Source organism: Macaca thibetana, chromosome 9 (assembly GCF_024542745.1).
Source record: "Macaca thibetana thibetana isolate TM-01 chromosome 9, ASM2454274v1, whole genome shotgun sequence".
NCBI lineage: Eukaryota > Metazoa > Chordata > Mammalia > Primates > Cercopithecidae > Macaca > Macaca thibetana.
This window is the reverse complement of record NC_065586.1, coordinates 100,468,465-100,492,157: the sequence shown is the minus strand read 5'-3', so window position 1 is coordinate 100,492,157 and position 23,693 is coordinate 100,468,465. Positions and strand designations below refer to the sequence as shown.

General features: G+C 52.8%; 1 protein-coding gene across 1 annotated transcript; it reads left to right on the top strand.

The window, feature by feature from the left end:
- The first annotated feature begins 250 nt into the window (after positions 1-250).
- ITPRIP (inositol 1,4,5-trisphosphate receptor interacting protein) lies at positions 251-23,656 on the top strand. Its single transcript, XM_050804913.1, is given in 3 exon segments — positions 251-385; positions 21,982-23,620; positions 23,623-23,656. Coding segments are annotated over 2 exon segments (1,647 nt in total). The 5' UTR covers positions 251-385; positions 21,982-21,994; the 3' UTR covers positions 23,644-23,656.
- Positions 23,657-23,693: the final 37 nt, after the last annotated feature.

Below are 23,693 nucleotides of genomic sequence, written 5' to 3'. Positions count from 1 at the left end.
AGTGGCCTGATTCCGTCTCTCCCAATCACTCTCCAGTTCTGCCATGCGGGGGAAGTTTCTGGGGTCCACTGGGCAGATCTTCCCGGCGGACCCTGGGCCCAACCACCAAAACCCACACGGTCCTCCTTAAGGAGCTTCCGCGGCCGCGAGTAGAGGCGGGTGTTTTGTTCTTCTGAGGAGGAAAAAGTTTTTGTGACATCCAGGAAATGAGTAACTCTGAGAGCCGGCCGCTGTAGGCCAGAAGGCGGGACCCTCTAAGTACAGGGCCGCAAGCTCCGCCGCAGCCACCTACAAGCTGCGGCACCCCGGCCCCCGACCCGCGCGCAAAGCCTGTGCTGGAGCCGTCCTCCCGCGGCGGGGACCGGGACCGGGACCCAGGCCAATCGTAAGTCCCGGGGCAGCCTAGTGTACTAAAAGAAGAAGGGCGCGATGGAGATCGCGAACTCGGAGGAGCTGTGCGGGAGATGGCTGCCGAGAGAGGGGGCGCAGGAGGGTGTGGGGATCGCGGGCGCCTGCTCGGCCCCCGGGTGGGGGCTGACTTTGGAGACCCCCTTAAAGCGCGCGTGCCCAGGCGGGCGCATTGTCTCCCCGCGGTCACGCGTCTCGTTCCCGCCGTGCGGGGGAATGCGTCGCGGGCGCTCGCTCCAGCTAGGCTGCGGGCAGTTCCTCCTCGAGGCGCGCGGAGCCTGGGAGCCCAGAGCGGGACCACGTTTTTGTTCGTAGTGCCCAGGTGACCCGTTACTTCTCACATCCTGAGCAGAGCGCTACCGCAGAAAGAAAAGCGGGGTCGCCCTGCTCATTTGCTGCCCCCTTTTCCCCTTCCCCTTCCCTCCCTTCCTGTAAGGGAGGAATGGGAGTGAAGTTTGTTTTTTCTCGGTTCCTGGTAGTGAAGTTAGGGGGCTGCTTCAGGCCGGATAAAGTCCCCGGCGCTTCCTCTTTCGGGACTGTTAGTGGACCAGACCTCCCGCTATGCAGACTTGCTCTTGAGGCTGCAAATAACTCTGCCACTTCACCCCTAACCCCACCCTCAACCCCATCCCTGTGACTTCGCCATTCTGGCTGCCAGGTGAAGACTCAAGGAGTTCCGGGGCCGGATTCACTATCCAAAATGCTTTCTCTTTTAAAAAAAAAAAAAAAAAATTGCCGCCGACCAGGAAGGTAAAGTATTTTACGGAACCAGGCAGGGACCTCATTTTGCCTTTTGCCCTTCTCCTGGTGTGAGAAAAGCACACTTTCACAACTAGTAGAGTACCAGATATTGGTCTCATTTCACAAATAGTAGAGTACTAGATACTGGTCGCAATCCGCACTCCGGTCTTTTGGATCTAAATTGGGATCGCGTTCTATTTTCTTGTTTTTTTTTGTTGATTATGACCCAGGGCTCTTGCCTTTTACAAACCGAGTCTATCTGACTGCCAGCTAACGTTCATCCGTGGTTGGTGCAGTTTTAGGCCCAGGTTAGCCCTGAAAATAGATTATCAGAAAAGTGGATTGCTGTCTTTCCCCCTTATGAGAACAGAATAGACTGTTTTTGAGTCCTCCCTCCAGCCCACGTGCCTAAGTGGCTTCCGTTGTTTGCTAATTCGTGTGTGTTGCTGCTGCTCCAGGCCATTCTGCCTTCAGATTTTCTCCACTTGTGGGTAACCATGAAGTAGTTACACTGACTCTCTGCTCTCCCTGGGTGCATTCTTCTCATGCTCAGTAACTCTACATTTTACATAAGATAAAGTAAGCATGTGAAATTATAGCTATCTGTTTGGCAACAAAAGGAACCCAGTTTTCGGTTTTGTTTTTTGCATGGCTCAGTTCCCAAGCTTAATTTTTCCCTTTGGCATCCTGAGGTTGGGGTCCTGAGGTTGTATTTTCCTTTCACAGCTGTCAGCAGAGACAGGTGGCCGTCAACAGGAGAGAGGCTGGGCTGGGTGGCTCATGCCTGTCTTCCCAGCACTTTGGGAGACTGAGGTGGGAGGATTGCTTGAGCCCAGGAGTTCGAGGCTTAGAGCTGGGATCATTTGGTTGGAGCTAGGATCATGCCACTGCACTCCATCCGGGTGACAGAGTTGAGACCCTGGCTTTCACCTACCCCCCCCATGCCCCGCTGCCCCCACCCCAAAAAATAATAACTGGGCAGGAGAAGGTGTTTTCAGAGTCCAAGACTCAGGTTCCATATTTGGAGTTGAGAGTCCGCCCCAGCAGGGATGAGGTGGCACGGCAGCCTGTGGGGCTTTAATGGAGAACCTGCTTGGGAGGGGCGGGTGCTCCAAGTGTTCTGGGAGCTGAGAAGTACTTTATTATGGATGACACCGGCCATCCTGGACCCTTCTGTCATCCAGTCTTGCTGGGGAGGAGTACAGAGCCACGAGGATGCTGAGAACTGTTCATGATAACCTCCAGGGCTGCTGCTAGCCCATTCAGTCCTTCGCATGAATTAGATTAAGGTGCTCCGTCTTGGCAAGAGGATGGGATTTGATGCCTCTTAGAAATACTGGCCTTATTTGAGTGGACATAGCCAAGCCATGTAGCTGGGCAAGTGGCATGTGAGCTGGATTTATCCTCACCCCTCAGCCAAGTGCCTTGAGCAGTACACTGCTTGGCCCACCATTCACAGCAGCCCTGATAAACAACCACTATTTAGGGCTTAACATTGGCCAGGCTTTTTTTTTTCCCCCCAAAAGTACTTAGCCTGTATTAACTCATTTAATCCTCACAGTAGCCCTATGAGTTAGGTATTGTTAACTCCATTTTACAGATGAGGAAACTGAGGCACAGGGATGTTAAGTGTTCTGGAGCCTGGAAGGTGAGTCTCAATCACTGGACATTCATAGACCAAGAAGCAGCTTAAGCTTAAAAAGCTAATTTAATTGGCAACCGTTGTGGGAAAGGGGGAAGAACAGTTGCCTTTTTCTTTCTTTTTCAAAGGAGGAAATACCTGTTCTCAGCCCAGGTGGAGGAAGGAAGGGAAATTCATCTGGCAGGAGGAAGAGGAGGAAAGAAAGAGGCAAAGCTGGGCCTTGATGGCTGATGGGGAGCCTGGCCCAAGAATCAAGTGACTTTCCTTAATCTCTGGGGCGGTATGAGGTGGCAGATCCAGTTTGGGGCCTGGTATGAGGGTGATGAGTAAGTGCCCCTAGGTGTGGCTCAGAGGCAACCGGCGGTGGCTGCACGCAGGGTCTTGACCTAGGCAGACAGCGAGTGGAAGGAGGTGAGACAACTGTCCCGACCTTCCAAACCCCTGATCCCCATCTGTGGTCTCTTGCTTCCTTGTTGAAGTCCTGTTCACCCACAAATGCCCTTCCCAAGTTCGTCCAGGAACCCTTCCTGAAACTCCATATCACAGCTCCATATACATGATCGCTTAGTTTCCACACCGTACAGCTGAGCGCTTAATTAGCTGGAACCGAGCATTTCACTATGCCCTGTCAATAGGCACTTTAAACAAAATAGGCTTCTCATCAGTGAGGAAGTCAAGATGCCTCCTGGGAGGGGCCAGCTGGTGCCCAGCAGATTGCTCAGAGGGTGGTGTTTACCTGGATCACGTCGCCTGTCCCAGGGGATGGCTCTTAGCTGTGCCCACTCAGAAACCCGATTTCCGTAATTTTCAGAGTGGTTTGGACTCGAGCTACTGATTCACCCTGAGAAAGCTCCCAGAAGTGGGTGTAGGAGTCAGAATGCTGGTTTATTAATTTGCAAGGAGACTTTGCAAACATCACACAGACTGAATGTTGTCTCTTCCCTGTGTCCTGGACAAGCCATATGGGAAACCAAAGACCAGAAGGTGGACTGCGCTTATCAAAGCTGGAGTCAGAACCAGGCAGGAGGACCATGGGGTGGGGGTGAGGGACAGTGATGTCCAAGAGTGCAGGGCTTTGTCTACCTCTGCGGCCCTCTCACCAGCAGAAAGATACCTGCCAGGTAGACTGGATACTCAGATCAGCCTGGCTGTGGGCATCTCCTTGGCCAGTGCCTCAAGGACATTATTTCCCTGAGAAATCCTGGTAGCATTTCTCCCTTTCCTCTTTCATAATGTAGTAATTTTTTATTTTATTTACCTATTTGTTTAGTGCTTTGCAAGCATTAGCTCCCAGAGACATAGATTTGCATGTGTGTAAATTCAGTAACTACTGTACAATCTCAGGGTTGTAGAGCCAGGCAATGAGAGTAAATGCTATATGCAAATCAAGAGCATCAGGTAACCTGGATGGATCAATAGAAAGCCAAGCATAGAGCAAGGATATATGGTCCCTAATCAGCATGGAGGCTGGCCCAAGGCTGGCCAGTTATTGCATCCCCTGTGTAGGCCAAGGGTGAAGCATTCCTAAAGCAGTGCCTGCTTTGGCTGCCTCAGGCAACCTGCCCTGCTTAGCTGGCCTCTTTGGATTTAAAGGGCTCTTTCTGGTCTCTGTCCAGGCCCTTCATGGCTCATCTTTAGTGAGCCGCATCTCCAGGTGCCCAGAGCCAAGGAGGTGTGACTTCACGGGCTTTGAAGTGGGGCAGACATGAGTTGAATCCTGGCTCCACCACTCAGTTGTTGGGCGTTCTCAGTAGCTGGGCAGGTGCCTTGATTCTTCAAGTCTCGGTAACATCATCAGTAAAATGGGGATGACCTTCAGGGCTGTGGGGAGGGTTGAGCCAGACAATGCGCAGAAGGCATTGAACACCGTGCTTGGCGCAGACTGGAAATCTGGCCAGTGTGCGCTCTTTGGGACAGCAGAGGTCAATTGGAGGTCTGCATTCTCTGCCGACTTGGGCCCCAACTTCCCCATCAGGTCATGCTCCCTCCTCTGAGGTCTGGACAAAGGACAAGGCTGTAGGGGCCTAGACTGTCCTAGACAGGGAGGACATCTATCCTCAACGGGGAGGACATCTATCCTCGACGGGGAGGACATCTATCCTCAGTGCTCTTTCCAGCAGTTTGTTTGGAGCTGCTCGTGCTGATCTTTTGGCTGACTCTGGCAGAGGGAAAGTCAGATTTGAGGCCTGAGCTCCAACAGGCGTCCAGAGAGGAAGGAAGGGTGAGGAGCTCTTCTGGGAGAGGAAAGGGGTTATTTGGGAGTGCCCAAGAGGCCTGCAGACCCCTCCTCAACAGTTTAGGACCTGTGACATTTTCCCACAGAGAGTGCATCCCCCCCCATCCGTTAGGCTCACCCCGTGACATCGGTGAAATGGAAGCACCCTGCAGGTGACATCACTGTTGCTCAGGGCAACGCCTCCACCCTAAGATGGACGGGGAGGTGAAAAATCGGCCTGAAGTGTAAGACGCATGTTGAAGGGAAGAGACATAGAAGGTGTAACGTTCACAGGTATGTTTCTCAGAGACTGGGGAGAGGATGGGCCCAGTTAGCGGGAGGGTGAAGAGAAGAGGGAGGTGCTGCAGTTTCAGATCTGGGCTGCGTCTGTTGGTGGCGTGTCTTTAGGCCTTGGGTCAGAGAGCCCAGTGCTGACAGCTGCCGTCTCCTTCAGTTCTCTGAGCGGGACTCCTTAGGGGGCCTCCTGCAGCCTGGATCTGTAAGGAGGGTTAGGGGAAGGGCAGGCTGGAGCAGTGTTGGGGCCATCAGAAAAGTGACTTTCTATTCTTCAACCTCCCCACAAAAGAGAGTGAGAAATAGGATACTCACATCCTTATTACAGGGGCCTCATTGATCAAGCAGCCATTGTGCATCTATGTTAATGCACGGCCCGTGCCAGGGATTCAGTGGCCTTGTGGAGCCTTATGATGAAATGCACATGGAGAGGAAGAGTGTATGGAATCCACTGCCCCAAGAGGCAGGACCAACTGGAGATAGGAATCCTGTCTCACAGTTCACCTCACTCAGCTTAGCATTCCCTGTGGAATTCTAGATGAGTTAAACTAAATTCATGGAATGCTTTCAGTTGGATGTGCTTGAGATATACTTGCTAATTTGGGAGTGGAGTCAGAGGGGGCAGCCATGGATGTCCACCTTGTCCCTGGGATGGCACTGTTTACAAGGCTGAGGTCACTCAGCAGTTCTGATGCTCTTAACTTGGTGACCTGTGGTTTCTGTCACATCTTATCAGGTGATGCCTGCTGCTCCTCCTAAGCAAGGGCTGCCAAACCTCAGCACAGGAGACGAAGGAGGCAGGAAAGGGAGGACTCCCTGCCCTGAAGAAAGATGAAAAACTAGATGATACAGTAGGTCTCTCTCTAGAGGTTTCAGGAATCGCCTTGTCCTTCCATTTGAAGGCGCCTGATTAAAGTTTTTGTTTTGTGCAACTAGGCATAACTTCAGGTGCTTTTCTGATGTCCGGGGTATCAGTGGCTAAAGTCATTGCCCTAATTCTTGTATGCACCTAGCTTTTTCAGATTTATAATTGAAAATTAGAGTATCATTAACCTGCAGATTGTGATTCTATTTACAAATCTGGTCCTGAATCCACCATTATGGATATGATATTGTTCATATAAGTAGAATGGCCTTGTAAAAAAAAAAATAGTGGCTTCATTTACTGATCAAAGCCCCATTTTAGGGGTTTATACGTATTTATTTCTCCTCCTCACAACAGCCCTTCAAGGTGGGTATTATCCTAGTTTTACAGGTGAAAAAACAGACTCAGAGGGACTTGCCCCAAACGGAAAACAACAGAGAAGAGATTCGAACTTAGATTTGCTCTCTCCCAGAGCCTTAGGCTCTTTCTCCCACCTCAGGCATCTGGACACCATAGCCCAGAAAACATACAGATGGCATAAAGAATCCCACAAAGTTTAAGTGTCAAAACTGAGAAGACAGCAAGCAGACCACCAACTCCAGGCCTGAGCCTTCTGGTCCCTTCCTGCTGTGACTCACTCTGATATTAGCAGACCTAGTGAACTTTGGAGACTCCTTCTGCCAAGAGATTCTGTGAGTGTGGCCTGAGCTATCTGAGGATGAAAGGAAGGAAAGGCTTTCCCTTCCAGCACTCAGTTTTCTTTTCTGTTTAATGGGCACAGTAACAACCAGTTCCTGATAATATTCCTAGCATTTTGCAATCCTCTGCTGGAAGTCCCTAGGAAAAATACAAAGCCCCACAATTATCAAATGACTCACTTCCAGGTGCATAACACAGTGGGACGCTCACTGCCTGGGAAGAGGGGCTCAGCTTGGATACTACCCTGGGCTGCTACTGCTTTCTCTCCTTTCATTTCCCTGAAGCTGATGCAGGAGTCCCCCCAACCTTCGCCCCCTCCTCCTGTATCAAAGCAGCAGGGAAGGTGCTGTCATTATTTTGGCCCTGCCCGCTGGTGCAAAAGCACGTACTCATAACATACTGTTCTCATGAGAACCGGCTTCAATAGCCTCTTAGCAGCCGTCAGGGGACCCGCCTGAAGTTTATGAACGCGTCCTTTGTTTGCTGAGACTTTGTTCCAAAGTTCCCAAGAAGGCAGGGGTGCCGCATGCCTGGGCTGCAGGGTAGGAGAGCAGGGGCTGCCTGGGTCCTACCCCTGTGTGCTGCCCCAAAATGTCCCTGATGTACTCATGCCACTTCCTGATGTTTCACCCCAACACATACCTACCTGCCAGTGTCAAGAGAGCCCTCACTCCCTTTTTTGCAGAGAAGGCTTTCCATTCCTTTTATCTCAAATAGCCCAGGCCACCCTCACAGAATCTTGGTAGAAAGGAGTCTCATAAGTTCATTAGGTTTAACTCCCTGCTTCATAGCCACATTTCGTCTAGATTGTCACCTACCCTCCCCTAAACAGTCCAGGCGAGGAAAGTCCATAGGTACACGCCTAATGTTTCACAGATACCAAGTCACTGAGCAGCACAGCTTGTGGCTTCATGGGAAGATTATAGGCTTGAAAGTCAGATAGGTTTGGATTCAAATCCTGGCTCTATGATGTTGGTGGGTGGCCTCACCTCTATGCCTCAGTCTCCTTTTCTGTAAAATGGAGATAAGTGCCTGCTTCAGAGGTTTAATGTGAGAATGATACGTGTAAAGCATTGTTGCACAATGCTTAAGCCTCAATAAATGGGATGCAGTAGTTGTAATTTATTAAACCCTCCCGTGGTGTGTCAGGGCCCTGAGGCTTGTCCAGTTTTCTCCTGAAAGAAGAATTACTTCTCTGCTCCTTCTCTTACCCTGTAATCCTCTGTTTATCATCCATTTCTACAAGAAGCTTGAGCAAGAAGGGAGATGTCCACGGCACGGCAGCTGAGGGTCAGACAAACGTGTCAGGGTTCATTCCTGGGCCATTTTCTAAACGTTGGCAGTGAGTCCGCCTGCAATTAGATGAAGGCCAGTCCAGACCAAACGGGGCTGCAGCCATTTCTGTCTCCAGGGCTACGTCTGGAAGGGATTTTGCTTACATTTTCCCAGGCACTTACACTGTTAGCACGTTGCTTTTCTGACTGCAGCGTGCCTCCCAGGAAGAAAGAACATAGAAGTTACTTTATCCAGAGCTTCCCACTTCACTCCAGGAATTTCAGATTCCTGCTCCTGGGAGTAAAGGCAGTGAGTGAGGTTCTTATCCCAATTCTAACTCCATTCATGTATTCAGCAAGCATTCATCATTATAGCATCTACCCTCTTCCATCGCTGGGTACTCAGAACCTAATGGAAGAGCTGCCAGTGTCAATGATGCCAGATTGGAGGGAGCGAGGGAGGGTGCTGCTGACCTTCCTAGGTCTCCAAACTTCCTCCTCTTCCTCTGTGTCAGCTCCTGGGGCCTTTAGAAGACAAGGAGGTGGAGGAGACAACTTAGTCATACTCCCCAGGCTTCTGGAGGAGCTGCAGGGATGTCGTTCACCCACTTCTTCCCAGAGGACTCCTTAACATGCAACTGTGACGATTTAACAAATCCAAAGGGAGACCCGACCATAGCACCAGTACCAGTGCCAACAGCAGTATCATTACCAAGCCCTGCTGAGTGACTGTGAGATGGTCCACAAGGCCGTAAATTGGACACTATTGCCATAGCAAGTGGTAGAGCCAAGATTCAAACCCAGGCCGTCGGATTCCAGAGTTTGACTCCTTAGCAATGGTTTTCTAAGCCTCTGCAAACTGTTAAGCTCTTCTTAGCTGATGAGCTTTGGGCTGTTTCTTTCTCGATGACCTTAGGAGTGGAAATGAGCCCATGTGAACTTGATACTATCAGTGGCTGCTTGCTGCCCACCTCAGTCTGACTGATACACATACAAGTGTGGGTCCATGCATTCAGCAGGCATTATTTGGACACCTACTGGGTGCCAGCACAGCCTCGGTGGAGCACCCGCATCACACCTTATTGCTCCGTTCCTGTGGCTAGAAAATGATGTCATAGTAGGGTTGTTTTGTGCAATTCGTAGGGAGTGTGACTCTGAGTCGTCATAGGTAGTTCTGGGAGCAATTTTGCTAACTGTTCCTAGCCTTACCATGTGGGCCCTCTGCTTTCCAGAGAGGAGGAGGACTGGTTTGCTCTGACTAACTGGTGTAGGAGGGTTGGCAGAGGCCCGGCTCTATTGTTCAGCCCAGATCCCTGCAGCAGAGCATAAGCAAAGACGCTCTTAATTTTTTACAGCTGGGTTGGCCTCCCCTTTGTCTTTGTGTCTGTTACTGTTCCCCTTTATTGAGATGAAAGGGGTTTTTAGATCTTTTCAGGGAGAGTGTGCGTGTGCGTGCGTGTGTGTGTGTGTGTGTGTGTGTGTGTGTGTGTGTGTGTATGCGTGCAGGAGGCCCACAGCGCTTCCCTTCCTCTCCCCTCCCCGCCCTCCCCAGCCCAGCTGGGGCCCAGGCTTTGTGTCAGGTACCGCCTAAGCTGCAGGGGACTCAGCTTAGAAGAACAGTCTGGGATTTCTTTCGCTGTGTGGGGCCCAGAATCTCAGGAAGCCAGGACGTGGGTAAGAGACCAGTGGAGTGGGGAGGCTGTGGTGGGGAACAAGCCTTTCTGAGGCCATGGACAAGGCCTTGGGGGGTTCATCCTCCCCCATCTCCTAGAGGCAGGGTGTCTGTCTAAGCTGGGCTGTCTTTGTTCCCATCCAGGGGTCAAAAGGAAGGTGGCTGCTGGGTGCTGGCCCTTTATTTAATTCCATCCATCCCAGTTTCTCGGTGAAAGGGGGAAAGTAGGAGGGGGCGGGGAGTGGCCAAAGGGAGGGCTTTGTTCCCTCCTTGTTTTCCTTTGTGTTTACTCCCGGGTTCTGTTCCAGTCCCTTCCCCTTTCCATTGAGTCAGTGTGTCTGCTGTTGTGCGGAGCCTGCGTCGCGTGCAGCCTCCCCTCCCTGCCCCACCGAGAAAGTGTGGTTTTGCCTGAACGTTTGTGGCTCTGCTTCGAGGCAGGGGGTGTGAGATCATGGGGTGGAGAGAGAGAAAGGGGACGACTCGTGGGAACTCTGGCATGTCCTGCCCTGAGGTGGGTATTCATGCTGTCTCCAAACCAGCACCCTGTGGGTGAGATGCAACCACAGGGCTAGGGGAAATTCGGAGGAATATGAGCCCAGACCAAGCCAATGTAGGACAACGGGAAGTGGTGAGGGCACATTGCTGGGACTGTGATTCAGGCATAGAAACCGGAGGTGGGAGTCCTGGTGGCCAAGGGAGACCTTCCCCCGCAGGCTGGCTGTGGGAGACGCCTCCTTCCTGCGAGTGGCGGGCATTTGTGGGGAGCTTTCGTGTGAAAGCAGTGCCTCCAGTGCATGGTGTCAGCTGTGGGCCCCCAGGATAGTGTGTGTCCTTAGCACGGAGCACAGGTCTATGCCAGTTGCTCAGGGGAATGCAAAGACAAACAGGACCCTGCCCTCGCCCTGGAGGAGCTCACAGTGAGGAAGGTGATGGGGCAAGACAAGGACAGAGGCAGCCGTTGGGCACACCAGGGTGACACGGGGCCTGGAGCCAGGCTGTTGTGCGACCTTGGGCACATGCCCCACCTCTCAGCGCCTTGGGCTCCTGCCAGGGATGTGAGGCTCCTGGCCCCCTCCCCCGGGGTTGCTGCGTGGGTTAAATGCAATAACTCAAAGATAGAGACACACGGGACCAGCCACAGTTGGGTACCTGCTGTGTGCCAGTGCATCTACAGAACCACCTGACCTACATGAGGGGCCTGGCTGCGCTTAGTGAGGCCTAATTCCTATGTCCCCCTCCCCTGTTCTTCTATCCCTTAGAAGAAAGGGATTTGTCTTGGGATCCTGGAAGGCTCCTTGGAAGTAGTTTCTGAGATGGGCTTGCTGTGAGGTCAGTTGGGTAGGGTTTCGGCCAGCACAGAGGTGAAGCATGGATGTTTCCGGAAATGGTGGGGAGGTGCAGGAGGTATCTGGGGGACAGGAGATGATCTGAAGTGGCCGGGCCAGGCAGAGCGGGCACCGAGAGGACTTCTGAGGCTGGTTGGGCCAGGCCTTGAACATTCTTAAAGCGCTGACTTGTGTCCCATGGAAACAAGACTCCATTGAAATGGGGAGGGGAGACGTGCAGGGTTGGGGAGCTAACTGGGGGTTTTGGGGTGTTAGGGAGAGCTCAGACGAGCTGACCCCAAAGGCCTATGCTGGCCAGTATGTGAGAGAGATACCATTTCACATGGAATCCCCGGGCTTTGGTGCAGAGCAAAGGCCAGGTGAGAGGTGGCTGGGGAGACTGGAGATACTCCAACAAAGAGGAAGGTCAGCAAGGGGAGCTGGCTGGGAGAGAGGAGGGTGCCTCGCGATTTGAGACTGCAGTAGTCTCCTGAGGTGGCCACAACAAGTTGCCACACACCGGGAGGGCTTAAGACAGCAGGCATTTATTTTCAGAGTTCTGGAGGCCAGGATCAAGGTATCAGGGCCACACTCCCTCCGGATACCCTAGAGGAGAGTCCCTCTTTGCCTCTTCCAGCTCTTGTTGGCTCAGGTGACCCTCAGCTGTGGCAGCATCACTCCCATCCCGGCCTCCATCTCCCCTCACCTCTCCTCTGTCTCTCTTTCCTGTCACTTCATAAGGATACTTGTCATTGGATTTAAGGCCCACCCAGGTAATCCAGGATGATCTCATCTCAAGATCCTTAATTTAATCACATCTGCAAAGACCCTTTTCCCAAATTAGGTCACATTCATAGGGGCTGGGGACTAGCGTGAGGATGTATATTTTGAGGGCTGCCATTCAACCCACACAGTTGAATGTATCTGAGATGCCTTGGAGGGGATGGGTGGGAGAAAAGGAGGTGTGGGCCAGAGCTCAGGGGTTGCAGGGGAGCCCCCTCCTTGTCTCTGCCACTGTTTTACTCCTTGTAATCTCTTCTCACTGTCCTCTCCACAACCCGGCCATAGAGATCAGGCCTTTGTCTGTCTGTCTGTCCCAAGATGCTGAGATTTCTGCGATGTCCTGCTGGGGGAGGCAGGCAGAGTGGCTGGACGGAGGGACACTCTGTCCTTCCTGGGAGAGCATGGCTTCCCTGCCTTCTCCATCTGCTCAGCCGGCGGAGAAGCGGGAACAGGAAGGATGTGGCTCGCCCACCCAGAGTCGGCAGAGTCCAGCCCCCTGTCCTTCCTGTGCCTCTGCTGGCTGGCAGACCACCCCCATGACCCAGTCCTGAGGATAGAGTTGGCATCCTGGTGACTTTTTGAAACCGCTCCCTCTTCTGAGAGTGGGCCTTCAGAGCACGTAATGCTTTGGACGGGTGTGAGCAGCACGTCCTGTGAGTGCAGCCAGCGTGCTCACGTGCAGACAACAGAGGCTCGCTGGAGCAAACAGGGCAGCTCCTGCCCCGTGTGTCCTTCCCCGCCGGCTCGGCGGTCGGGCCACCTCAGGTGGGCACTGGGCTGGAGCTCTCCCCTCTCTGCTGTCTGTCCTGCTGCCCCACCTCACCAAGGTCCAGACGGACCCCCGGGTGCTTCTGAGCCAGCATCCCACTCAGTCAGTCTGGGCTCTCCCCTGGGTTAGGGAGGGACAGTCAGGGCTCCTGGGGCCCACAGACCTTACTGTAATACCAAGTGCTCCTTAGTGCGGCACCATTAGGCCTTTTGGCTTAGGTGAGCCTCTGCTGTCCGCATGTGCACACACTGGCTGGACTCAGGGGGTGCCCGGTCCCACCCACCCAAAGCATTAAGTGTATTCAAGGCTCGCTCTTGGAAGAGGGAGGAACTTAAAAAAAGTCATCAGGATGCCAACCCAACAAAGCCTCTTTCTCTTTTCTTCTAGTCCTTGCAGAGGCCATGGGGAAGGAAGAAAATCTGCCCTGGCATTTACACTAAGCTCCTGCAAGGCCTGGCACAGCGTCAGCCCTCATAAGTGCTGGTTAGGATTATCCCAAGTGTGATTGCTGCGGCCAACGAGGAGGCACAGGAGTAGAGTCAGGCCTAGGTTTGGGGAGAAAGGTGGAGCCGGTATTTCAGGGAGTCATGGACTCAGAGGAAATAGTGGGTTTGCTGAGCAGTTGCTGATGGGGTAGGAGTGAGGAGAGTCCCGGCTTAGGGGTTACCTTGAGGAACGCTTCATGGGGGGTTGCAGACCACAGCCCACAGGCTCTGGGTGGTCACTAACATATTTTATTTCATTTTCTTTTCTTTTCAAGACAGGGTCTCACTGTGTCACCCAAGTTGGAGTGCAGTGGCACTATTTCAGCTCACTGTGACCTCCGCCTCCTAAGCTCAAGCGATCCTCCCACCTAAGCCTCCTGAGTAGCTGGGACCACAGGCATGGGTCACCACACCCAGCTAATTTTTTTATATTTTTGGTAGAGACGGGGCTTCACCATGTTGCCAAGGCTAATCTCGAACTCCTGAGCTCAGGCAATCCATCTGTCTCAGCCTTCCAAAGTGCTGGGAATTACAGGTGTGAGCCAGTGCACCCAGTGTTGCTCACATGGTTTTTAAAGAATTTTTGAAATAGCAGCCAACATTTAAAAATGAGAGGATTTTGATAAAGTCCAGATTAGTGGCTTTTCTTAGGGAAAAAAAGATCTTGCCATTCCGGGTGCACAGAATGTGTGGCATGGGGACTCACCCCTTCAGACGAAGCATGTGCCATCCAGTTGACCAGTGTCCCCTCCTCTCACTGTCCACCACAGCCCCGCTCATTTTCCCTGTGGCCTGGCCCTCCCAGACACTTGATTTTACAACCCAGGTCCTCGAGACAGGTGTCTGGAGAGAGGAAGGGAAGGAGCCCAGTGGCCACAGGGTGGCAGGTCTGGGGAAGGTGAGCTGGCCAACATGATGGTCCTGCTCAGTGGGAGAGGGCTCAGGTGACTGCACGGGGTCAGGGCTGCAAGGATGCCGAGAAGAAGAGGAAGCGCGGCAAGCCCAGAGCTGCAAACGCACCCTTTCCACCTACTTTCTCAATGATTTTTTGTTGGTCCTCTTCCTTCCTCTTTCCTCACTTCCTTTATTTGCCTGTCCCTCCCTTCCCTTCCAGGGCCCAGCCTCCAGCCCCAGTCTGCTCAACTGCCCCCCTATATTCCCTCTCCTGTCCCCATTTGGAATGCAAGTGAAGAGGGACCCAGCCAGAGATGCCCTGGTGGGAGCAGCTCTGAGGCGTTGCACTTACTGGGATAAGGCCTTTCTCCTCTCCCACTGTCCTGGAAGGATGGGAGCCAATCAGGCTGAGCAGTGACACATTCAGAGCCAGTGTTATTGAGCCATTTGTGCTGTCTCCTCTGTCCTGAGTTAGGCAACAAGGAGGGAAGAGAAGGGACTCATTCAGTTTTCCATCAGTCCCTTGAGGGGGTGGAAGGAGACCAGAGGGAGGGGCAGACTCAGCCTAGGTGCTGCTCACATTCAGTCATGCACTGCAGACTCAGAAATCCTAGAGGCCACCCAGTGACCTTCCCAGAACATCAGTCTCTTCATCTGTAAGAGTTTTAATGCGACTACCTAAATGAGGTTGTGACAGTTAAGTGACAAAACACATGCAGAGTACTTAGCATCCTGCCTGGTATCGGGTACCTGCTTCGTAAATGGCTAGTCATGAAAACATCTTCAGCTTTCACCACCCTTCCCCTGTTCTGTGCTGGAATCACTGCCAGGTGCTCCCTGGGAGGGTCCACGGGATGATGCTCAGCCTGCCTCTTCCACTCCACCCACCCTCCAGGCCTAGCATGGCTCCTCTTGAGGCCTCAGTTTCTACCTCTGTAAAATAAAGAGACCCAAATTCAACTCTGTATTCTGACTTGCTTAAATTTTTGGCTTGCTTTTCCCCCAAACAACTGTGTACCTCATAAGCTGGGGCTGAGAAACTGCAGCACAAGGCCAGGATACAGTAGGAGTTCAGCCCAAACTCATGGCAGTCCGGGTCTCCCTTGGCTCCTTCTTTCTTGGAGGACCCAGAACCTAGAGAGTGAAAGGGAACCAAGTCACCCCCAAGGCCTGGGCTAAAAGCGCCTTCCCCTGCCATCAGCCAGTCCTTTATTCCATTTCATAAAGGAAACCTATCAGCTGCTCCTTTTGGCTCTGAACGTGACGCCAGGGCCAGGCCTTCTTTTGCTGTTGTAATTAGCAGAGCTAATTGCATCTGTCAGGCTGCGTGCTGGGCAAGCCCTTGGCAATTTCCAGGATGTGGGCTGCTGCAACACTGCAGGAGCCCCACCCTCCTACCCAGAGGATGCCTGGTTTGGGAAGGGATGGTTCTCAGACATGAGCGGGCATTAGAATGACCTAGAGGGCTTGTTGAGACACAGATGCTGGGCCCCAGCTGTGGAATTTCTGATCAGCAGGTCAGAGATTGCCTGTGAAAATTTACATTTCTAACAAGTTGCCAGGTGGCACTGTTGATGCTAAGCAGGTTGAGAACCACTGTCCCAGAGGGAATACCGGGCGGCCAAGAAAATGGGTCCTGGAAAGCAGGTGGAAAGGGTGCGTTTGCGGCTCTGGGCTTGCCGCGCTTCCTCTTCTTCTCGGCATCCTTGCAACCCTGACCCCTGCTGCTTAAGGCTATGGTCAGCCAACCCTTGGTGGGAGGAGGTGGGCAGTGGGGCAAAAGCAGTGTGATGAACAAGTTGTGGGGCCGGACACAGGCTCCTACTCTTCCTGGTTGGTTGTAGGAATTCTGTCTGGAAGGAGAGGAGGAGGTAAAGGTGGAGCCAAGGGGTTGCACACCGACATCTCCCCAACAGGTGAGGGCAGGGAGAGCACCAGACAAGGAGAGGCCCTCAGAGAACAGGAAGGAAGCTCCCTCCCTCCTCTGCATTTTGCAGCCTGTAGCTCAAGTGCCTTTTGTGCCCCACATCTCATTCTGTCTGGGGACTCCATACGTAGTGGCTGTCTACCTTCCCACGTGGATTGTAATGCTTTTGCTACCGGGGGTCAGGCCATACTCATCATCGCAGGCCCTGAAGCGTCCAGCATGTTCCTCGAACTCAGTATGTGCTCCGTACATGTAGCACAGTGGAAAAACTTGAACTTTGCTGGCAAAGACAGAGAGAATGAGCTTGAATCTCAGCCCAGCTATGGCTTTTCTAGTCCTGTGGCTAGAAAATGACTTCGTCTCTTGGGCTTTGGTTAACCCATCTGCAAAACGGGGATGGCACCCACCTCTTAGAAGGTTACAGTGGTCAGTGTGTGCAGTGCCCAGTACATCCTAGTGAGGGCTTGAGAAAGGGGAGAGCTATGGCTGTTAGACAATGCTTTGTGGTGTTTATTGGATTAAGCGATGGTGGGGAGTGCTGCAGGCTCTGGGGGACCCAGGAGTGAGGGACCTCAGTGAAGGAAGGAAGCCGTCTTGGATTTCCCCCAGGGTCTTGGCTTCTGGCCAGCCTCAGAGTAAGGGTCTGAGTAAACCACTGGTCCTGGCAAGCCACCTGCAGCCCTCTGTCCGGGCCACCCAGAAGCTTCCTTCTACCCTCAGCCCCTGTCGCCCCGTGACCAGGCTAATTTTAGCTGTGAACTGCATGGGCTGCCCCCCTCTGTGGACAAGGGCGGAGGTGGAGAGGAATTCAGCAGGCTTCCTGCTGGCTTCCTGGCAAGCAGACAGAAAAAAACCCACCAAGTGACACAGGTTTATTCTCAAAGCCAAACCCGCCAGCTGATGTCTCAGACCACAAGTGTGGGAGAGCCTGGTAGAGGTGAGAACTTTGGGCCAAGGCAGAGGTGGACATCCTTGGAATTGGGAGTAGGGTACTCTTTGGGGAGGCATGTACTGGTATGTGCAAGTACATGCACACATATACACATATCCATGGTTTGTGAGAGGCTCCTCACTACCCGTCCTGTATCAGAATGTCAGAATGCCCTGCTTCCTTCCCTTTTGTGGAGAAGTCAACTCTATACAGTATTTGAAGGGATTTATTCTGAACCCATTTGAGTGACCAAGGCGTGAGGCACAGTCCCAAGAGATCCTGAAAACATGTGCCCCAGACAGTTGGGTTACAGCTTGATGTTACACATTTTAGAGGGACAGAAGTTACAGGCAGGCCAGGTGCTCACGCCTGTAATCCCAGCACTTTGGGAGGGCGAGGCAGGCAGATCACTTGAGGTCAGGAGTTCGAGACCAGCCTGGTCAACATGGTGAAAACCTGTCTCTACTGGAAATACAAAAATTAGCTGGGCATGGTGGGGCACACCTGTAGTCTCAGCTACTCAGGAGGCTGAGGCAGGAGAATTGCTTGAACCTGGGAGGTGGAGGTTGCAGTGAGCTATCACTCCACTGCATTCTAGCCCGGGTAACACAATGAGACTTACTCCCCCACCACCACCCCCCCCAAAAAAAGACAAGTTACAGGCAGACATTCATCAATGCATGTGTAAGGAATATGTTAGTTTGGTGTAGAAAGATGGGACAACTTGAAGTGAGGGCAAGGAGTGACTTCCTGGTCACAGGTGGATTCAAAGATTTTCTAACTTGGTAGTTGGTTGAATGAGTTAAGTAAGTTATTATCTAAAGACCTGGAATCAGTAGAAAGGAGTGTCTGGGATAAGGGACATGGAGACCACGGTTCTTACTATGTAGATGAAGTCCCAGGAAGCGGATTTCAGAGAGAGGAGATGGTACATGTCTGTTAGACCTAAAAAGGTGCCAGACTCTTAGTTAATCTCTCCTGGATCAGGAAGAGACCTGGAAAGGGAAGGAAACTGTACAGAATGTAGATTTTCCTGACAATAGACAGCTTTGCAGGGCCATTTCAAAATATGTCAAAGAAATTATATTTTGGGGTAAAATACTTTGATTTCTTTCAGGGCCTGCTATCTCATGTGATGCTATATTGCATTGAAATTTGGTATCTTATTGCTACAGAGTCTGTTTTGTCACTCTTAGGATCTCTGTTTTAATGTTAATGCTGGTCAGTTGTGCCTGAATTCCAGAGGGAGGAGGGTATAATGGGGTTTGTTGGCTCCTCCTTCCCATCATGGCATGAACTAGTTTTTAAGGTTTATTTTGGAATCCCCTTGGCCTGCAGGAGGTTCTTCTGACCTCTGGGGTCCCCAGGGCGGTGTCTCTATGACTGGGTTTGGGAGGAGGAAGGAGCAGAGGCTTCAAACTGAGCCCCATCTAGTGGGCCCTGAGCGGCCACAGCCCTATTCTCTGCCTCAGCCTGTCCTATCCCATAGGGTGCTGTAGACAGAGCCAGCCTGTGCAGAGTTTAACGAGGAGCCAAATGACAGCTGGGATTGGATCCGGGGAAGTGGGGAGATGGTTTACGTCAGAAAGTGAGTCAGAGGGAACCCCTGACCTGCAGGAGGATCCCAGGCTCTGAAGTCTTCTCCCCTTTGCTGGGGGCCAGGGCGGACTCAGGGGTGTGCCAAGAAAGAGAAATAGCAGCGGAACATCTTGTGCTTTCAGAGCACTTTTGAGCGTGTGTTTACTCTCCGTGCCTGGGGCTCGGGCAGGGCTGCTGTGCTCAGCAGGTGAGAAAGCAGAAGTAGGTGGATGCTGAGGCGAAGGAGCCTGCCCTGTGCCAGGCACGGTGCTAAGCACCCAAGGTATATGATCTCACTAGTCTTTCCCAACATCCCTGTGAAGGAGGCAGTGTTATTAATTCCTTCTCACAGGGAAAGCGTGGGAGCGCAGAAGCTGCGTGATCCACTTGTAGTCACTCAAGGTTAGAACACAGGTCTGCTGGGTCTACAGCCCAGGCCCCCTTTCCTTGCAGTCCTTCCCCAGGCTGGGCCCTGTTTCCCTGGTGCTTCTGTGGAGTCTTGTCTGTAATCCTACAATTATCAGTGCTACTATTCGCTGCCTACCTCCTGCCAAAGTTCCTTGTAGGGGCGTCTGCAGCGCACTCTACCCTGAACCCCAGCAGGCAGGGTCATCTGCGTATTTCCATCCCATCACAGTTTCTTTTATAAGAAAACTTGCTCAGGGGCAAGCCTGTTGCTGAGCGTTTTACATGCATTATCTCGTTAAAGCTTTATAACAGCAGATATGATTATTCTCATGTTGCATATGAAGAAACTGAGGTTCTGAGAAGTGGAGTGATTTGTTCGAAGTCACCTCCAGTAGGTGCACATACTGGGTTCTGACCCAGTCTGTCTCCTCTCGAGTCTATCCTCTTTCCCCTTGCACACAGAGTTGGTCCCTTCAGTTGGTTTGGAGTTCTGAACCTTGCCTGCACCAATACAAGGAGGCTCTTACAGCTCTTCCTCCTCTGGCAGGAATGAGGATGTAGCAAGTAGCACCGTGAAGTGTGGCGTAGACACAGGGAGGGTTCCCAACCATAGGGCTTGCCCACGGCCCCACTCCCCTGTTCATGGCATCCTGCCCTGAGTTGACACGGAACTTGGGTAGGTGGTTGTCTGGGCCATTACGGTGACTGGTCAAGGCCCATTGTGTCCAAAGGTGGCTGCCTGTGATCCAGGTGCCTTGAAGGACCCTAAAACCCCCCAAATTATCTCCTAACTGGCTGCTGCCTGATATTCTGCTATGAGTACTCTCCACCTTTGTGTTAACATTCTCACCCATGTTAATCACCCAGCCTCGCAGTTAGTTATGCCTTGGACCCTCCCTGGCAAAACTTTCTGTGGATGTTTGTCGAATGTAGAAACCAAGCTGACCTGTTTCTGCCACTATCCAGCAAGCTGCTCCTTGGCTTGGGGAAGGAAAGCTGGCTCGCTGCCCCCTGCACTTTTTCCTTACCCCACCCACTTTGCAGTGTGACTTCCTCCACTTTATCCTGTCCCCGCTTTCCTCTTCCAGCGGAAACCTGTAAGCGCTTCAGAGCTCACCTCTGAGGCCCACACTGAGAATCCTCAGGGTGGAGGACGGACCTTCTCCACTCCCCAACCCTTTTGGTTCCTGCAGACCTGTCCAGTTGTGTATGGGGTGGAATGTCTGAGTCACATCTGAGCAGCAAGCTTTGTCTAGGCGTGACCAGCAGCCAACTCAGTCCATCTCCATACTGCCACTTGCCAGGGACAGCCTGCAGAGGTATATACCTGGAAGCAAATCCCTGTCCTAGGCACCATTAGGACAAGAATTTCATTGTGCAAATTCCAGGTCAGGGGCTCAAGCCAAAGGGAATGGGGCTCAGGCTGGCACAATAGCTCCTATCAGCCAGTGTTGGCGTGCACCAGGGCATGGTATGAGGAGCCCTGTGCTCTCAACAACCTCAGGACCTCAACTGATTTGCATTTGGCCATTTGCTTCCTTTGCGGAGGTCCCAAGCAAGGAGGGGGGTAGTTTCAGTGTGGAAATAGCAGATTGTTAAGTCCCAGGGTTCCTGCTGAGGAGAGGAGAGGGTGTAAGTAAGGCTTGCAGCGTAAGACAGTGCCTCTCAGATTTTTATATGGATGCTATGAAAATGTGGATTCCGATTCAGTAGGTGTGGGTGGAGCCGAGATTCTGCATTGCTAACAAGCTCCAGGAGATACTGCAGCTGCTGGTCCATGAACCACACTTTGATTTGCAAAGATTGTAGGGATTAGCCTTTCTCCAAAAGTCACTTGAGGCTTAAAAATTCACTTATCCTAGGGGAACAGAGTGCCTCCTTTCACAACTAAGAAGTCAGATTTAAAGTTCAGATGCCTGGTGAGAAGAAACTAGTGACTCTTTGCTCTCTGGTCGTCACCAGTATTGTCCTGGGGAAAGACAAAAGCCAGGAAAGTGTGTCTGAATTTGGGGTAAGCTCTTCCAGGTCAGAAGGAGATGTTTACAGAAGAGGAGGATAAGGGCTCAAATCTACTTCCGAAAGTTATTGTTCAGTGAATATGTGCTATGCACTGGTTACTGGGCCATGCAGTTTGCAGGTATCATTGCATCTATCAGTACCGTGACCCTGTGAGATACTATTGCTTTCCCCTTGTGCAGTAAGGAAACCAGGGCTCAGAGAGGTGTGTTAACATGCCCAGCGTCACACAGCTATTCAGTTAACAGTGCTGGTTTGGAACCTAGCCCTTTCTCCCTTAACCACTAGGCTTTACTGTATTGCAGGAAGATGACATTCACTTGGGAGAGAAGGGGATATTTTATTCAGGACTATTTTGATTTCAAGTGGTGGAAAGGCCACTCAAACTGACTTAAAAAGGGTTTCTTTAGTATGACTAAAGAGCTCAGACAGCAATGCCTTCAAGCAGAGCTGAGTGTGGGGAGGGGGGTTCTGCTTTCCTCTATGTTGGTGTCTTTCTTAGGCGGGCTCCCTTCGCGAGAGCCCACTGCAGGTATAATCCTGTTCCCTCAGCAACCTAGCAACCAAACTCGCAACAGGATGAGTTTTTCTTCCCACTGGGCCCGACACACCTTACATCTGTCTCTCATTGGTCCGAATTGGATCAAATGCTCACCCCAGAACCAATCGCTCTAGCTGTAGCTGGGCGGCAGAATGTCTGATTGTCTTGGGCCTGGGTTTTGAGCCCATCCCAGGAGCTTGGAGGTGGGTATATCCTCGCCCTGGCCATAAGGACTGGTAGGAGAAAAGGGTTGGTCCCCAGGAACAGTGCGGTGCTGCTGCCATCCAGGAATGTCTGGGTAGGACAAAAACAGATGTCTACCCCAGGGTAGGCCTTTGGGGCTCTTCCATGGCTAGACTGAAGCTCCTGAGGCAGCCGCAGGGAGCTCTCGATGGGTTAGGTGGGAGAACTAAGACCTTAATCAGCCCTGAGGGGCTGAGGTTGGTGTGGGGTCCAGGGACGAAGTGGCATTGAGGGAAGTTTGGTGTAACCATCTGTCTCCCTCTGTTCCCAGGACAGCTTCAACCATGGCCATGGGGCTGTTCCGCGTGTGTCTGGTGGTGGTGACGGCCATCATCAACCATCCGCTGCTGTTCCCGCGGGAGAACACCACGGTCCCTGAGAACGAGGAGGAGATCATCCGCAAGATGCAGGCGCACCAGGAGAAGCTGCAGCTGGAGCAGCTGCGCCTGGAGGAGGAGGTGGCTCGGCTGGCAGCCGAGAAGGAGGCACTGGAGCAGGTGGCGGAGGAGGGCAGGCAGCAGAATGAGACACGTGTGGCATGGGACCTCTGGAGCACCCTCTGCATGATCCTCTTCCTGATTATCGAGGTGTGGCGCCAGGACCACCAGGAGGGGCCCTCACCTGAGTGCCTGGGTGGTGAGGAGGATGAGCTGCCTGGGCTGGGGGGCACCCCCTTGCAGGGCCTCACCCTGCCCAACAAGGCCACGCTTGGCCACTTTTATGAGCGCTGCATCCGGGGGGCCACGGCCGATGCAGCCCGTACCCGGGAGTTCCTGGAAGGCTTCGTAGATGACTTGCTGGAAGCCCTGAGGAGCCTCTGCAACCGGGACACTGACATGGAGGTGGAGGACTTCATTGGCGTGGACAGCATGTATGAGAACTGGCAGGTGGACAGGCCGCTGCTGTGCCACCTTTTTGTGCCCTTCACACCCCCCGAGCCCTACCGCTTCCACCCAGAGCTCTGGTGCTCCGGCCGCTCAGTGCCCCTGGATCGCCAGGGCTACGGCCAGATCAAGGTGGTCCGCGCTGACGGGGACACACTGAGCTGCATCTGTGGCAAGACCAAGCTTGGGGAAGACATGCTGTGTCTCCTGCACGGCAGGAACAGCATGGCACCTCCCTGCGGCGACATGGAGAACCTGCTGTGTGCCACAGATTCCCTGTACCTGGACACGATGCAAGTCATGAAGTGGTTCCAGACGGCCCTCACCAGAGCCTGGCACGGCATCGCCCACAAGTACGAGTTCGACCTGGCCTTTGGCCAGCTGGACAGCCCGGGGTCCCTGAAGATCAAGTTCCGTTCAGGAAAGTTCATGCCCTTCAACCTGATTCCTGTGATCCAGTGTGATGACTCGGACCTGTACTTTGTCTCCCACCTTCCCAGGGAGCCCTCTGAGGGCACCCCAGCCTCCAGCACAGACTGGCTCCTGTCCTTTGCTGTCTACGAGCGACACTTCCTCAGGATGACACTGAAGGCGCTGCCCGAGGGCGCCTGCCACCTCAGCTGCCTGCAGATAGCCTCCTTCCTGCTTTCCAAGCAGAGCCGCCTGACCGGCCCCAGCGGGCTCAGCAGCTACCACCTGAAGACGGCCCTGCTGCACCTCCTACTCCTCCGGCAGGCAGCGGACTGGAAGGCAGGGCAGCTGGACGCTCGTCTGCATGAGTTGCTCTGCTTCCTGGAGAAGAGCTTGCTGGAGAAGAAACTCCACCACTTCTTCATCGGCAACCGCAAGGTGCCTGAGGCCATGGGACTCCCGGAGGCCGTGCTCAGGGCCGAGCCCCTCAACCTCTTCCGGCCCTTCGTCCTGCAACGAAGTCTTTACCGTAAGACACTGGACTCCTTCTATGAGATGCTCAAGAATGCCCCAGCACTCATTAGCGAGTATTCCCTACATGTCCCCTCAGACCACGCCAGCCTACCCCAAAAAGCTGACATCTTGTAGAGCATGTGGGACCCTCGAGCTAAGATGAGGGCATCCCTCA